The sequence below is a fragment of the Chamaea fasciata genome, unplaced genomic scaffold (genome assembly GCF_029207755.1).
Source record: "Chamaea fasciata isolate MVZ Bird 193981 ecotype frontalis unplaced genomic scaffold, bChaFas1.0.hap1 SCAF_11, whole genome shotgun sequence".
NCBI classification, from domain to species: domain Eukaryota; kingdom Metazoa; phylum Chordata; class Aves; order Passeriformes; family Sylviidae; genus Chamaea; species Chamaea fasciata.
In genome coordinates this window covers 6,310,518-6,325,239 of record NW_027094096.1, presented here as the reverse complement: position 1 = coordinate 6,325,239, position 14,722 = coordinate 6,310,518, and the positions used below count along the sequence as shown (strand labels likewise).

Here is a 14,722-nt window from a genome sequence, read left to right as displayed (position 1 = left end):
CTATCAGCGTTTTCCATCTGGCGTAAAAAACCTCCAGACATTAACACAGGGATGGTACCAAGTACTTCAACACAATTCCTTCTGATCCCCACGGTCAGCTCAGACTCAGGCCTGGTCACCATGCTCCAAGCCATGGGGCTGAGCAGGCAGCGGGTTTTGACTCCCTCGCGAGCTGCCTTTGCCACACATGACGGCTATCCCTGGAAACCCGTGACAGGGCTGGACAAGACGAAAACGTGCAGAGCTGGGGAAGAGCCCTGGGTTACTCCTCATCTCAGCCCAAGGCAGTGCAGGGGGTTCCCTCTCACCTTGCTGCTGCAGTTTGTAGTCCGTGGAGTAGGCCTTTCCGATGATGTTCCACACGGGCCGCAGGCACCCGAAGAGCCCCTCGAGGAAGCCGCCGCTGCCGCTGCCCGTCCGGTTGAACTGGACCTTCACGTCATCGGTGGCACCGTTGGTGTCCCCGTCCCCCGGGCTGCGGGTGCCCTGCGGGAGCCCCGGCTCGGGCTCGTCCTGCTCCCGCAGCTGCAGCACGCTGTTCTCGAAGTGGTCGCGGGCGTCCTCGCTGACGCTGGTGAGCACGGCCGCCGTGCCCGGGCTGCTGACACCCTCCAGCAGCTCGGCCGGCAGCAAGCCCCGCTCCCGCACGTCCTCCAGCAGCTCGGGGGACGGGTGGCTCCCAGCAGCGGGGTGCTCCTCGGGGAACCTCCCCAAGTCTTTGTCCTCACAGAACGCTTTGCCCATGGAGTTGGGAGAGGAAGACAGGCTCAGGCGCTCCTGAGTGCTGGCCATGATGCCGTGAGTGTGCATCAAGGAGACGACCCGAGGGGATGCTCAGAGCATTTGTAGGACACGACTCACATGTGACACGTGGGCCCAGTACCTGAAACAAGAGGAAAAAGAGCAACTTTCAATTTTTTTATTTAAGTATTTTCACTACGTGCGGTTTCACTGAGGTGAGCTGATAATTAACTAGACTTTCCAGACAGCCGCTGATACTTGGTAAATAATTACTGCCCTAAAAGAAACAAATAAATGGTTCCAACAGAAACTCCACTCAGGCAATACTCTCGGTAACCTACTGCAGGAATTGCCCAGTAAACAAACACCACAATTTTAAACAAGAGCCTAAAGGTCAAAATCCTGAAAGACTCTTTGCAGAGAGCTCCCATTGCATTATCAGACTGAAGCTGGCCCCAGCTCAGCCATGGTTTTGAGTCCCACCACTGTTCCTGGGCCTGGCACAGCCCACAAGCTCAAGATCCCTCTGCAAACCCTCAAGACAAGGTGTAAGAGAAACAAAACCCAGTGGTACAGGCACCTTGATTCCACCAAGGCATGGTTTGTGGCTGCCCCCTCAGAGCCCCACCTAGTTACGACCATCCTGGACCTTTGACTGACCTTCCATATCCATTGTGGCAAGATATGTTCAATTCTCTAACCACATCCATGATACCCTCCTAAGCAAGTAAAACCTCGTGAGTTTTACAAAACAGCAGATCCTCCTGGGTGATCTCCCACCACTGCTCTCCACTTCTCCCCTGCATGAGCTTCTGGGAGGGTGCACATTAAACAAGAGCTGGGGTCCCTTTTAAGAAGTGCCACCATCTCTCGCTCTATGCTCCTGGAGGTCCACGACCTGACAGGTCTTTTCTCCACAACACGTGGTGGTGCCACCTTCTCACAGAGCCAGGCTGATGGCTGAGGGTCATGCTGCCCACTGCAAAAACAGTTTTGGGATAGTCCCTTCTGAAACAAGAGGCTCTAACACTGGGCCACAAGTAATGAAGTGAATTCAGTCTGCAACATGGAACAAAGTCCAGTTTTAAATTCCATAAGAAGATGAGAGTGGGGTAAAAAAAAGTCCTCTTAACAGAAAGTATTTTGTTAAAAAGTAAGATCAGTTATAGTGGGTGCAAATTTCCAGGCTCTGCAAACAGCCATTGGAAGGCAGAAAGAGGTGGCCAGGTAGGACACAGCCAATGGCAAGGGAACAGCTCAGTGCCATAACTCCTCAGGATGAGGTCACTGCAGAGAGGAGAGATAAGCCCTTCAGCCTGCAGGATGAAAAGTTCCTGCCCTGGGCTTCAGCCCCTCTCCAGCAGCAAACAGGAACAGCCAGGAACCTGGATTACCTTCCTGTATCCTGCCTGATCACATGGGGTTTGCATAAAAGCTTTATTTAGGTAGTAAACTTGGTTCTTTAAAAGAAAGCAAAACAGTAAGTGAGGCAGAGGTTGCAGCACAGCCCAAACCAGTACAAGAGCTGAATCAGACTCATATGGGAAGCTGGAGAGTTGGTTATTCCTGACCTGCCAGGACCAGCATTACAGTGACCAATTCACCAGTGTGGGAAGCTGCAGTGTGACCTTATAGTACAATTACTACTAGCAGCAGTTGTTGTATTATCACAGATTTTGTTATTGATAAGAAAATCCTTCAGACCTGAACAGAACTTCAGAAAAACACCCCAGTGTTCCTGGGCACGGCCCCTGCTCATTACCTAAAGTTGGGGAGTGACAAGTGATTCTTTAAACAAGAGCAAAATGTGACCACTATACCTACAGAGAAATCTGCTTTTTTCTAATGGCTAAAACCTGCTTAATATTCTAAACATAGAATATAAAGCAATGTAAATAAAACATCAGCCAGGTGTCCTGCAAAAAACACAAACGTAAAGGCTAGTATTTGAGCTATCAGTGTCCCAAAATATCTCAAATTTAAGCCTTGGAAAGTGCATTAAGAATTAAATCAGACTCAGAGGATAAAAACTTTGCTGTTATGTGACTCTCAAGAGCACACTACTACAGCGTGAGGTTTTGCTTTTACATTTTTACAGTTTTCTGCCTCTGGAATGCTTGACTGTGGAGGTTTAACAGGGAACGAACAGCTTTTCACTACACAGCTCAGCCAAGAACAAAGCCCCAGACTCAGGGACATCAGGTCTGTTTTCCCAGATCAAATTGCCTTCTCCAACACTGAGATGCTTCAAATAAAAAAAGCCTTTAGGCACAGTGTCCTGCCACTTTACATGCCTCTGTATGTGTTCCATGGGGAGAGAAGGCACATAAAAGTTATGGAATTATTTTCAAACTGGCATGATACAGCCTTATTTAGACCCTTACATAAGCAGCCTGATTTTCAGAGGTGTAGCAAACTCATTGTTTGGAGAGCATGAAACAGCAGCACTCCTTTTAAAAAACTTCCTATCAAGCCAAGTTGAAGCAAAGTGGTGCAGAAACCCCGGGAGGGGGAGAAGGTGGTTTCTGCCACACCACATCATTGCTGACTTGTTGGGGAAATGAATTTTTTTAATTCTCTTCTCTTGCAGTAAATTCTGCAATGTGCAACCTCTTGCCTTAGCAAAATGTGACTTAATCCAATGAAATTAGGTTGGTTTAGATCTCATCATCTTCTTCAAACAAGGGAAGAAAAGCATTTTCCAAGTTTTATTGTCACGCCACCACTATTCTCTTAGTTATAGTACCAAAAGACTGAGATTTTTCACGCGGATCTCCTCCTAATAAAAGAAAAGCAAAGAAATACATTTTCTTGAAAGTTCTGGGCTTCATTATATCCAGACTGCTGTTCAGGATGTATCCATAAGGGCATGTGGTGACAGGACAAGGTGGAATGGCCTTCAGCTGAAGGAAGACAGGTTTATTTTAGATATTAGGAAGGAATTGTTCCCTGTGAAGGTGGGGAGGCCCGGGATCCCTGGAAGTGTCCAAGGCCAAGTTGGACAGGGCTTGGAGCTACCTGGGATTGTGGAAGGTGTCCCTGTTCATGGCAGGGAGTGGAATTGGATGACTTCCAAAGTCCCTTTCAACAAAAACCAGGCTGGGACACCATGTCTACAATCTGTATGTGCATCTTTAGCTTTTCCAAAGAAAGGCACAGCCAAGGGCTGTGCTATTTCCACCCAAGCAATGCTCCTGCTGCAGCAGCCTCCCAGTCAAAAGCTGGAAGCTCCATGTGTGGGAGGACTGTGCATATTTAAGAGACTGAGATTTCACAAAGCGCTGCTGCACACAGAGACTTGAAGGCAGACCATCGGATTTGAACTGTTTTGATGAGTTCATGCACTCTGCACTAACAAACTTCTATTCTGTCTGGAAGGAGACTCAAGGCTCGGTGTAATTTTGTACAATCACAGCTTCTCATAAATGACTCCATTTCCATGCAAAGTACTTTTTCCAGGCAAAATCCCACCACCCCCAGACAAGAGCAGCATGAAATGCACCTCTTCCCAGAAGAGTCAGGCTGCACCTCAACATGTCAGACAGTCCAAAATTCAGTTTGAAACTATAGACAAGTGAGAGTTTGTCTGAATCACCACGTGGGTGAACCAGCTATCAAGGCACACTCTCACCTTGCCTGATATTGTGCCTGTCCCTGGAAACAGCCACCGAGGAACTGTCCTCACACTCCCCCAGAGCCACCAAAGAATGTGGCTGCCTATACAAGTTCAATATTCGTAAGACTGTCGACACAATGGACAGGTTTGCAGCTGAGTTAACCCAATGCCTTGTGTGAACCATTACTGAAGTTTGTCCTTTAAAGTTTCTCCTCTAAAGAGCTGTGCTAAAAATTGAGTGGGAAATCAGACAACAGCATTCCAGACACAGCACACAAACCAAACAAAAAGTCAGTGTGCTGGAAAGCTGGTGTAAGCACAGAGGCCACCACTCAGTCTCCTGACAGCTCAAGGCTCCAGTAACAGTAAGTTTGCTTCCTTGAATGCTGTTTCTACATTAGTCAGTGAAGCATAGTCTCTGCTCGCACTTCCAGCATGCAAAGGAATTAAAAGCAATTGTCTGATCCATGTTTAGGGGCTGAAACAGAGCTGTTGGCAGAAATTATCCAGCTGGTACATGGAACTACCACGGACAGAGGAGATTCCTGCCCAATCATTACTTACAGCCAAGCCCTGTAGTCCCCTTGCTTTTTCCTGGTACTCAGTGTGATTTCCTCTTGGCTACAGTGGGCACAACAAGGTAACTACACATTTCCTCACTGATAACATGACTGGAATTTATGTGTGTATCATCTCAACTAGTGACTTGTGACAATGCTTTAAAAATGTTCTAAAATCTAACAAAACCACACACACACACAAAAAAAGTCTATAAAGCACAGACATTATGTTCTCCTGCCCCTTGTGACTCTCTCTCAATTTCTACAGGGAATTTCTACAACAGATTGATGCACAGTCCTCTCCCATCCCTGTACAACTCCAGCACAGGAACAACTGAGAGCTGCTGAATTGGCAAGTCCCAGAGCTTTTGTTGTCACTTCTGACCTTTGGGGTTTGAACCATGTGGTTTTACTACACAGGATCTCAACAGACTTTCTTTTCCTGGTCTCCTGATGAAGAAAATGTTACATGAGTGGATCAGATACTCCTCTTCTGCCACACTTTTTACATTACTGGGAATATAGGCTTGTGTTTTGCATGGTTCCTTTGAAAACAAAAAGTAAAAGCAGATTTATTAATAGAGAATGGTTTACACATCACCAAAAGGCAAACCTTTTGTTTTCAGGAGGGCTGAATTTTTTTTTAAGTTGCATTATTACATTAACTAATTACATTACATTTTTATAAGTTACATTATCTGTTTTGTTAGGTTGCAAAAAAAGAAACTACACTATGAAGCTTGCCCACATAAATTTGGTATAACCCAGCCCAGGCTATAGACAAACCTTTAAGCCAACTATGGAATAGCCCAAGGCAAAAGCTTGGGTGTTTTTAAGCCATCAATCTCCTTCTCAAGACACACTGCTACTTCAAGGAAGAACATTTCTTCCCATCTCACACCCACGTGAATGCCCCACCACAACTCATTTCTTATCTTTAAATATTACAATTATATTGCCAAAACATAATCAATTGCTGATAAAACAAGTGAAAATTCTTCATCTGACCCAGCTTGAGATTTTCTGTCACTGCAATAGCTCTGTTTATATTTCTGCATGTAAACATTTCTCTACAACAAACAGCACACTTGCCTGGGAAAGTGAAGTCCTGTCACACTGGCTTTTTTGTGCTTTACATGCTCCTTCAGGTTGTCAGATAAACATTACAGTACTTCTGCACCTCCTGCAGAATCCTGACTTGAACACATACTTTTACTTCCTCTCTCCAATAAATACGTGGATGCCACCTCAACATAGGATGACTTTCTTTGTGCAGACACCATAATCCTCACCAGAGTGATGTGGTAGCCACTGCTTAGGGCTCACAACTATCATAATTATCATCATTTTACAGTGTTTAGAATATTAACATAGCCATGGGCATTAACCACATGAGACCACAGACACGTAACTATGTTGTGTATAGTCTGTGTTATCACAACAAAAGCCTGACTTCATGATGATTTAATTTAGCCTTTATTCAATATATTCCATCTACCCAAAAACAGGGACACATCATTTTTGGAAAAGTGATTTTAGTTGTGATATTCTTTTGTCTGTGGCTGTACCAATGAGAAAGAGCGCCCTGTCTAGCTCTGTGCCCTGAACCCTTTCTGACAATGACAAAAATAGCACCGTGTACCAGCCAAGAAATATCCATAATGCCTGAATTCCGTCTCTGTGCAGAGCCAGCTGCAGGTTTGCTTGGCACCTTGCATGTCCCAAGCCAGCCTGGCTGAGGAGAAAGAAGTGGCACTGAGGCTGCAGCAATGGGATGAAGCCACAGAAGCTCAGGAGGTTCATCCATCGCCCTGTCCTGCTGCAAAGCCAAGGGAAGGGTGTGCAGGCAGCCAGAGCTCCCCCCGGCAGTGCCACCAGCTGCCCTGCTCACAGCACACTGTGCTGGTGCCTGTGCCTCAGCACACAAAGAACTGGTCCTGTGCAAATGTGTCAAGGAATTTTTTTAACCAGAACACTTCACGAAACACTGTGCTGTGGCAGGGAGTTTTGTAGCTTAACTCTGTGTTGCAGAAGGTTAACACCAGCTGCTCTTCACTTTGCATGCATTTAATTCCTTTCTTTTCTCGAACAGCCAGTTGTTCACTGCTTCAGTGACACCTGAACATATTATCTCTTTAATTCCAGCTGTGATTTTAAAAATTATCCCATCCTCCACTCCAACATTTTTTCTCAAGTCTAACAATTCTCACTTGACCTTCTCACTCGCCATATGAAACTTACTCTGAGTCTTTGATCACCTCCTGTCCATTTCTCCTGTATCACCTTAGAGTTATAAAACGTAGATTCACAGCATACTTTGGGTTGAAAAAAACTATTAAAACATTAAAGTTCATGGGCAGGGACACCCTCCACTAACCTAGGTTATTCCAAGCCCCACCCAACCTGGCCTTGAACACTTCCAGGGATAAGGCAGCTTCTCTGGGTAGTTGAGGAAGGCAGACCACAGCCAGGATTCCCAAAAAGGACAGAATGCCACAGAAATGCACAAAGACACAATGATCATTTTGGTTCTTCAGGATGCTGAGCTAACTTCCATGGGCCTCTTACAACCTAAGATCTCATTCTTGAGCAGAAAAAGTTATGTCAGAGCCTCACATTCTGACTGGATGTTAAAGATTGAATTGTGTTTAATGAACACTAATTTGAACTGGTATTTTATCACCCAAGTTCACTGGAGCCTTCCAGTACTCCCTGCAGGTGGCCTCCATGGTTATTACCCTCAACACCTTCCTTGTGCAGTCTCACCGCCTAAACAGAATATTCCTAAAATATCTGGATAAGGGAAGAAAAGGTGGGAAGAGTATGAGTAGTGCTATCTCCAAAGCAGAGAAAAATGTTTCAGCATTACCATCCTTTTATCCCTACTCTTATTCCATATCATTTAACTAGTAATCTGTCTGCCAGCCTGGTGTGTCAGTTCTTTAATAGCTGTATAGCCTCTTTAAGAGTCTCTGGTAAGTGTTCCTGCCAAAATCCCAACAGATTGTATCAACCATATCCCCCTTCCTAGCATGCTCTCATCTCCTACAAAGATATTCAATAGATTTCCAAAGCAGACTTCACCTTAAAAGAACTGGTGACTCTTACCCCCATATGCAATGTGTGCATATGCCCTGGCTCTCAGCATAGGAATGAATTTCTACCTCCAGCACCATGAGTTAAATGTCTCACTAGAACCTCCTTCAGCATAAGGTCACAAATTTGTGGGGGATGGTGAAGCAGTGCTTGATTCGGAAAGAGAAATCCAGCATCTACTTCTTTTATGTTTGTAAAAGGAAAAAGAAAAAAAAAAAAGGCAATAAGAATTCATCTTGGAGAAGAAGAGACACAAAGAGCACATCCAGCCTCCAGTGAGTGCAGGGAGACCTCTCCAGTGGCAGGGAGAGCACGTCCTGCTTCACCTGGCAGCCCTGCCAAGGGCCAGCTGGGAAATAAGCACCTTACGTAATGGCGTATTTTCAGCACTACACACAGAAATGCTGCCTCTATCCTGCAGGAGGTATTTTTGGATCTGTTAAAATGCTACTGTGTTCTTCCAGGGCTTTGCATTCTTCTGCTCAGAAATTGCATAATCTGATGCCATAGGAAGTAAGTGGTGTTGCATAATGACTCTCGTATTGGCTGCAGGGACCAGGGACCGCACGTTCCTGCTGGAGAGCAGCCCTGCTCTGAGCCCAGGTGCTCAGCTTGGGGAGAAAGGGGAAGCCACCAGCCAGCTGCCTCTGGGGAACAGGGGAACAAACCAAGGAGCATGCAGTTACTTCACAAAAATCAGTGTAACTAAGTCACTCATTTGCTTTTTGTAACCCTCCCCGTGGCTGCTGCGTGTCGTGAGCTACGTGCACACAGGGAACACCAGCAGCTCCGCACACCAGCTCACCACCGACGCCCTCCACCACAGCCCCATCCATACACTGGAAAACATTCAGCTGGGATAAAGACAGACTAAATGCTGATTAGCCTTTTATACTACAGAATTACTGCTGAAATCTGTCTCAGATGAAAATGTAAAAATGACCTTAAGTTACACTCTTCTCTTTCGCCTTTCCAGCTGTCTCCATAGCAGGGAACAACTTTTCAAACCCAGTCACATGCTTCAGGCTCTGTTCTTTTCTCTTCATCCTTCTCAGTTCTGCACTTTTACCTCATTGACAATCCCCATGTTATTATCGAGCCATATGTTATTATATTACTATATAATTACTATATGTTATTATATTACTATTACTATACAACAACAGATTGAAGGATTCAAACTGAAATATTTTACAGCAACAAACACCAGAAAAAAATCCAGTTTAGTTCACAGAGGCCTTACAGGCCCACTGACATTGCCACATGAAGGCACTAAATGTTCCAGACCAATGAACAATACCTTGGAATTTCCCTCGCTTACAAAATTGAAACACCCTATTTTCCTCCAAACACTAGCATTAAAATTAATTAATATCTGAAAGATCTTTGAGGATGAAGATCAATATCACAGTGCTGCTTTCAGGAATCTAGTGAATGAATCAAAGTCTCACTTTAATTCACGTGAGGTGTCAGACTGGTCTCAGGTAAACTCGCTCACTCCCACGCTTGTTTTTATTTTTATAGTAGATATGAATTATTCAACATTTGCAAAGCACATTTGACATGTAAATGCTACACACACAAACTTCTCAGCACTAAGAGCTTATGTGCTTCACACCCAGTAATAAAGTAACTCAACAGCTCTCCATGAAAGTGCAACAATTCCCGGGACAGGTGCAGCGCTCTGGCCCCTGCCACCCCACACCAGGTCCATGCCTGGGCACACCTGCTGGGAAGAGGAAGGACACTCAAAAATCGAGCTGGCAGATCTGGGATAGGAAATGACAGCAGTAACAAGTTGTATTTAGCAAGCACCATCCACGAGCAAAGAGGATTACTCCTCGACAGAGGCAGCACAATGCCCCGCTCAGGAGCCTCTCGTAAGCCTGTATTAGAGACAGCGCGGGGTTAGAGGTGTGAGCCTGCTCCACTACAGCTTTATGTGCTGCTAACACACAAACAACACAGCCCTGGGGCTGCATCCCAGAGGAGCTCCTGAGGCCTGGCACAGCTCGTGCCATCCAACCCAGCAGAGACCAGCACCCAGCACACCCCAGCTGGACCACTCTGGGGTGCAGCTGATGGCTCAACATCCGAGGATCTCCTCCAGCATAGAAGGATGGTGAGGCTGGACTTCCTGTGTTTCAGCAGGAGAGTCACAGCTGTACAGCTGCCTCACTGATTTTGGTGTCCTCCAGAAGGTAAGAGAGATGGTGGACAGGAAAGGACAAGCATCCCTGGAATGAATAGAATGTCCACACCGAGACCTCCATTTCTCCAGCCCACCATGGTGGAAAAAGTCCAGCCTCCCACCCCTGCCAGGACTTTCTCCTTACTTCCCTCAGAGCACCTCAGTGCTATGTTACCAACAGCTCCAGAGGGAACAGCACCAACGATCACAGCTTCACCAGAGGGTAACAAATCACAGACTTTACACAGACAAATCTGCTCTTCCTCCTGGCCTACACCCAACTGTTGCCAAAGCCTTTGAACCCCCTCCAACCACCAACTTCTCAGCTGAAGTTGTAGAAGGGAGAGAGCACAAAGGTCAAAGCACACATTGAGTATTTATAGGGGTGGGAGTAACTACACACAGTACTGCTGCTCCTGGCCCAGCCACAGCTGCCAACTTGGTATTCAGCCCTAAGTAGTCTGTGTTTTGGGTGAAATATTTACCCCCCTCTCCCCAGGAGATAAGACTGATTTGCTGCAATGTCACAAAACAGGAGTCTACAAAAGCCTAAGCCCCTGCACGGGATGTATTTGCCAAGGAGGGATAAAAAACAAAGTCCCATAAGCTGGACAGGGCTTGGTGAAGTGCCAAACTCCTGAGAGCTTCAGAGGTAACATTTGCCTCAGTTGACTCGTTTGAATTCAGTTATGGCTGAGAATTCACTGGAAGTTGTACAAGCAGTGGAACCTGCTCCTGCCTTCCTCCACTGGGATCTCAGGTCAGAGCTTGGCTAAAAAAAGGCTCAATGCACCTTCCCCTGCCTGCCCTGGCCCCAAGAACCAGAGCTAAAGGGCAACTGGCACTGATTTAAAATATGTTCACACAAACCATGCCAGATTTCTTTTATTTTTATATTTTAAAATAAGTTTTATTTAATAACTCTGCCATTTTGAGAAGCCCTACTCTTGAAAATCCACTCCTCACATCTCAACTGCAGACAGCCTGGAACAGGTACCAGCTGGGAACAACCCAAGCCTAATCAGTCACTATCTAACACTGGCTATAAAAAAAAAGTCCTAAGAAAACAGGAAATACTTAAAACTTTTCTTATCCTGCCACTGCTTAGAGCAGACCCATGTTTAAATAACTCCTAATTGTGAAAGGTCTTACCTAGGAAGAGATTTTCAAATAAACCATTACTCAGTTTTCTGATCCACTGGAGATAAGCCACTTACCTAGTCTTTACAATAGGAGATGAAAAAGGGAGGTTAAAAATGCAACCAAAAAACCCCACACATGATTAAACCCAAGTTCACCTATAGCAGGGGAACACTGGGAGTCCCTAACATATATTCTGTGCTGGAAGTTACTTGCTAATTCCAGGCACAAGGGTCAAAATGAATGCCAGCTATAAATTTAACTATTGGGCAGCAGGGGACAAAGACAAATCTGAATGACAGGACCGTTCTAGATCAAAGACTCAGGCTGGAGGCCCCAAAGACAGGAAACAAAACTGGTGTTAAAGCAAAACAAACAAACAAACAAAATCCCCACTACATCAAAATCTGGATTTATTTGTGTTTCTCAGCGGAAGGCTGTCACAGAGGGTTCAAAGGGCTGCCTCTCTCTAGAAACAAAACCCGTATACATTCAGGAGCACAACAAAAAGGATAGTGACAAAAACTTTTAAACCCATGACAACTCTACCCGCCCCATTCTAGGGTATCCCAAGGTGTCTGTGGCTACCCACACAGCAGGTACTGTGGAAAGTGCCCACATTTCCCAGCCAGACTGACTGCATCTCTCTCCTTTCAAACATTTTCCTATTTTCTCCCTCAAAATTATTGATCTAAATACATTCCTTCATCTTCTTCTACTGAACAGATTGCCTACTGCTAAAATCAGTATATCCAAACACATGGGCCTGATGTCATCTTTCTCCAGATCTACTTAAAATATCCCATTTTTCATTTACTTAAGGGAGACATGTGGTTTGATATGATTAAGCTACTGCAGCACCTAAACCAACCCCCAAAACAAAAATAAAGAGCAGCTCCTCTTTTCATTGGGAGAAAACATGACATCATGCCCATTCAGGTGAGCAGGAATATGACAAATCTTGCCCTAGTGAACAGTATCGTTAACTGCAAAGGTACTCCCAGCCCCCTCATTTATTAGGAAAATGAGGGGTGAAATTTGTGTTCAGCACATCAGAGACTGCTCAAACTGCTATTTGCAATAATACAGGAGCAAATCCCTACTCGGCTGATTGAAAAAAAAAATGTACCTCCTTCATCTCAGCAATAAAATTAAATTATTTAACACAGTAACACACAAGAGGAATTGTTTCATTAGCCCACAAGGAAAAAAAAAATCACAATTCCCCAAAAAGCAAAAATTACAATTCTGCCTCTTTACACTATCTAGTAATTCTTATGTCATTGCCTGTATATTCCATTTATATCCATTCTCCACTGCCATTCCCTTCCCCTTTAAAAGGGGGGCACAAGAAGATAACGTGCAAAATTGCAAGTGAAAAATGTCCAGCACACCGACAGGCAAAGGCCAGGCCAGCTCTCGGATTCATATGCAGTGATGGATAAATTAAGGTTTCACGTTTCCTCTTCGCTTTCTCAGCATCATTTTTTCAGCCCTTTCCCATCACAAACGCAACATCCATCTGTCCTTCCGAAATAAATGGCGAAAGGAGAATGCTGACCACGAAACACCACACACAAACACACACCCCCCTCACAGAAACATGTTTCCCCCGAATACTCACAAGGATGAAGATTTCCTATGTGATGCTCCATTTTCTTGTTTTAAAAAAGATGGAAGGCAAAAAAAAAAAAAAAAAGAAGAAAAAAAAAAGAAAAAAAAAAAAGAAGGGGGGGGGAAAAAAAAAGGAAGTGTTGCAAAATAAAAGGAAATTCCACCCACACAATCCTGCAGCCTGCTGCAAAGAAGCACCGAGCGTGCTGACGTCACGGATTCATGAATGGATGGAAATCGGGCTGGATGGAGCCCGGCGGGGGCTGCGCACCGGGAGCGGGGCCGGCAGTCCCCGCCCGCTCCGGGCAGCCCGAGCCCCCCGAGGAGCGGCAGCGGCGCCGGGCGAGGGCATCTCCGCGGCCCCGGTGCCCGCCGCTCCCGGGAACAGCGGCGGATCAAATAACAGCCATCTGCCACGGGAACCGAATCCACTCGGCAAGCAGAAAAGGAGTTCATCGCCGCCCCGGCTTCTTGCGGGATTACAAACCCTGCGTATTATTATTAAAATAGCTAAATATAAACATGTACCGCGAGGAAGAAGCGGGGAGAACAATAGGAGGCTTGTGTTTGATTAGCGATGCAAAAGCAGCAGTAAAATAAAAATAGGAGCATTAACAAAATCCCACATTCAGCTCCACTGAAACATTCCCGGCAGCGGGAGGACAAGCTCACAACCTCAGCAACGTCCAGGAACAAAGATCACAGCAGGGAGAGTTCCACACTCGGGGATACCAAGGGAATGGTGGGCACATCACCCATTTCCAATCCCAAGCCAATGGAATATACTTCACTGTGCAGACCAGAGGCAAGGACACCCAAATCTTTGGCAGAGTCCTGGTGACCGCCTGCAAGAGCAGCTGTGCTTCACTTGGATATGGACAGGGGAAAAGCACGAGTTCTGCCTTCTTTTTGTTTCTTTGAAACATGAGGGAAGGAATGGAGGATGAGCATGACAAGGAATGAAGGTCAAAGTTCGAAGGATAACCTGGGCTGCAAGCTCTGCAATTACACCATCACAGGATTGACCGGAATTCATCAATTTGGCTTCAAACTCCTTCTCAACAATCTGCAGCCTCAAAATTATTAAGAGACAGAATTTCCATATATTCACCACGCCTTTTCCTAGCCAGTAGGAAGCAATTATGCCAAAACAGGGTGTGCCAAAACTTACTCTGGTGGGGCACATATGAAAAGAATGTCTGAGACAATCCTACCTTTCCTTATGGAAAGTGGGTAACATCCCAAAATAAACCAGGACCGGATGGAACAACAACATCTGGGCTGAAAGACCAAGGATTTTGCGCCTACTTGATCTCACGTGAGCCAGCACCACTGATAACAGCTTCTGCAGAGGGAGGAGGAGAGCTTGGATTTTGGACTGTGGTTTCTGAATTGAGACTTATAGATCTGACTAGGGAAAATGAAAAGGAATGCAAATTTCTTATTACCTACTTTCAAGATCAAAGAAACCACAAATTTAATTTTGCTTAAGAAATATCTCTTCTTTAAGAGCTAAAAGTCACCAAAGCACAAGATTTCTGCCCAGACAATGCCACTGCTGGAGCCTGAGCACTCCTGTACCCAAGGGAAGCAGGAGTGTAGGGAGAGAGAGATCTCTCTTCTCCAAAGGGATCACTTTGTGCCCCCATTTCAAATCCCAGCTGCACCTGCTTTGACTCCCTGCCTTGCCCTCCAGAGCCCAGCATTCAGCTCTACACCACCACGAGATGGAAACAGCTTCCAGATTTCCCTGGCATTTTAAAA

At 45.5% G+C, this 14,722-nt stretch overlaps 1 protein-coding gene across 2 annotated transcripts in view; it reads right to left on the bottom strand.

Annotated features, from left to right (window-relative positions):
* Positions 1-14,722, bottom strand: part of MAP3K13 (mitogen-activated protein kinase kinase kinase 13) — a 73,177-nt gene that overhangs the window by 25,091 nt on the left and 33,364 nt on the right. For both annotated transcript variants that reach the window (XM_066194157.1, XM_066194156.1), the window contains exon 4: positions 309-883. In XM_066194157.1, the coding sequence (XP_066050254.1) occupies positions 309-810 (502 nt within the window). In that variant the 5' untranslated portion in view covers positions 811-883. The remainder of the gene's footprint in view (positions 1-308; positions 884-14,722) is intronic.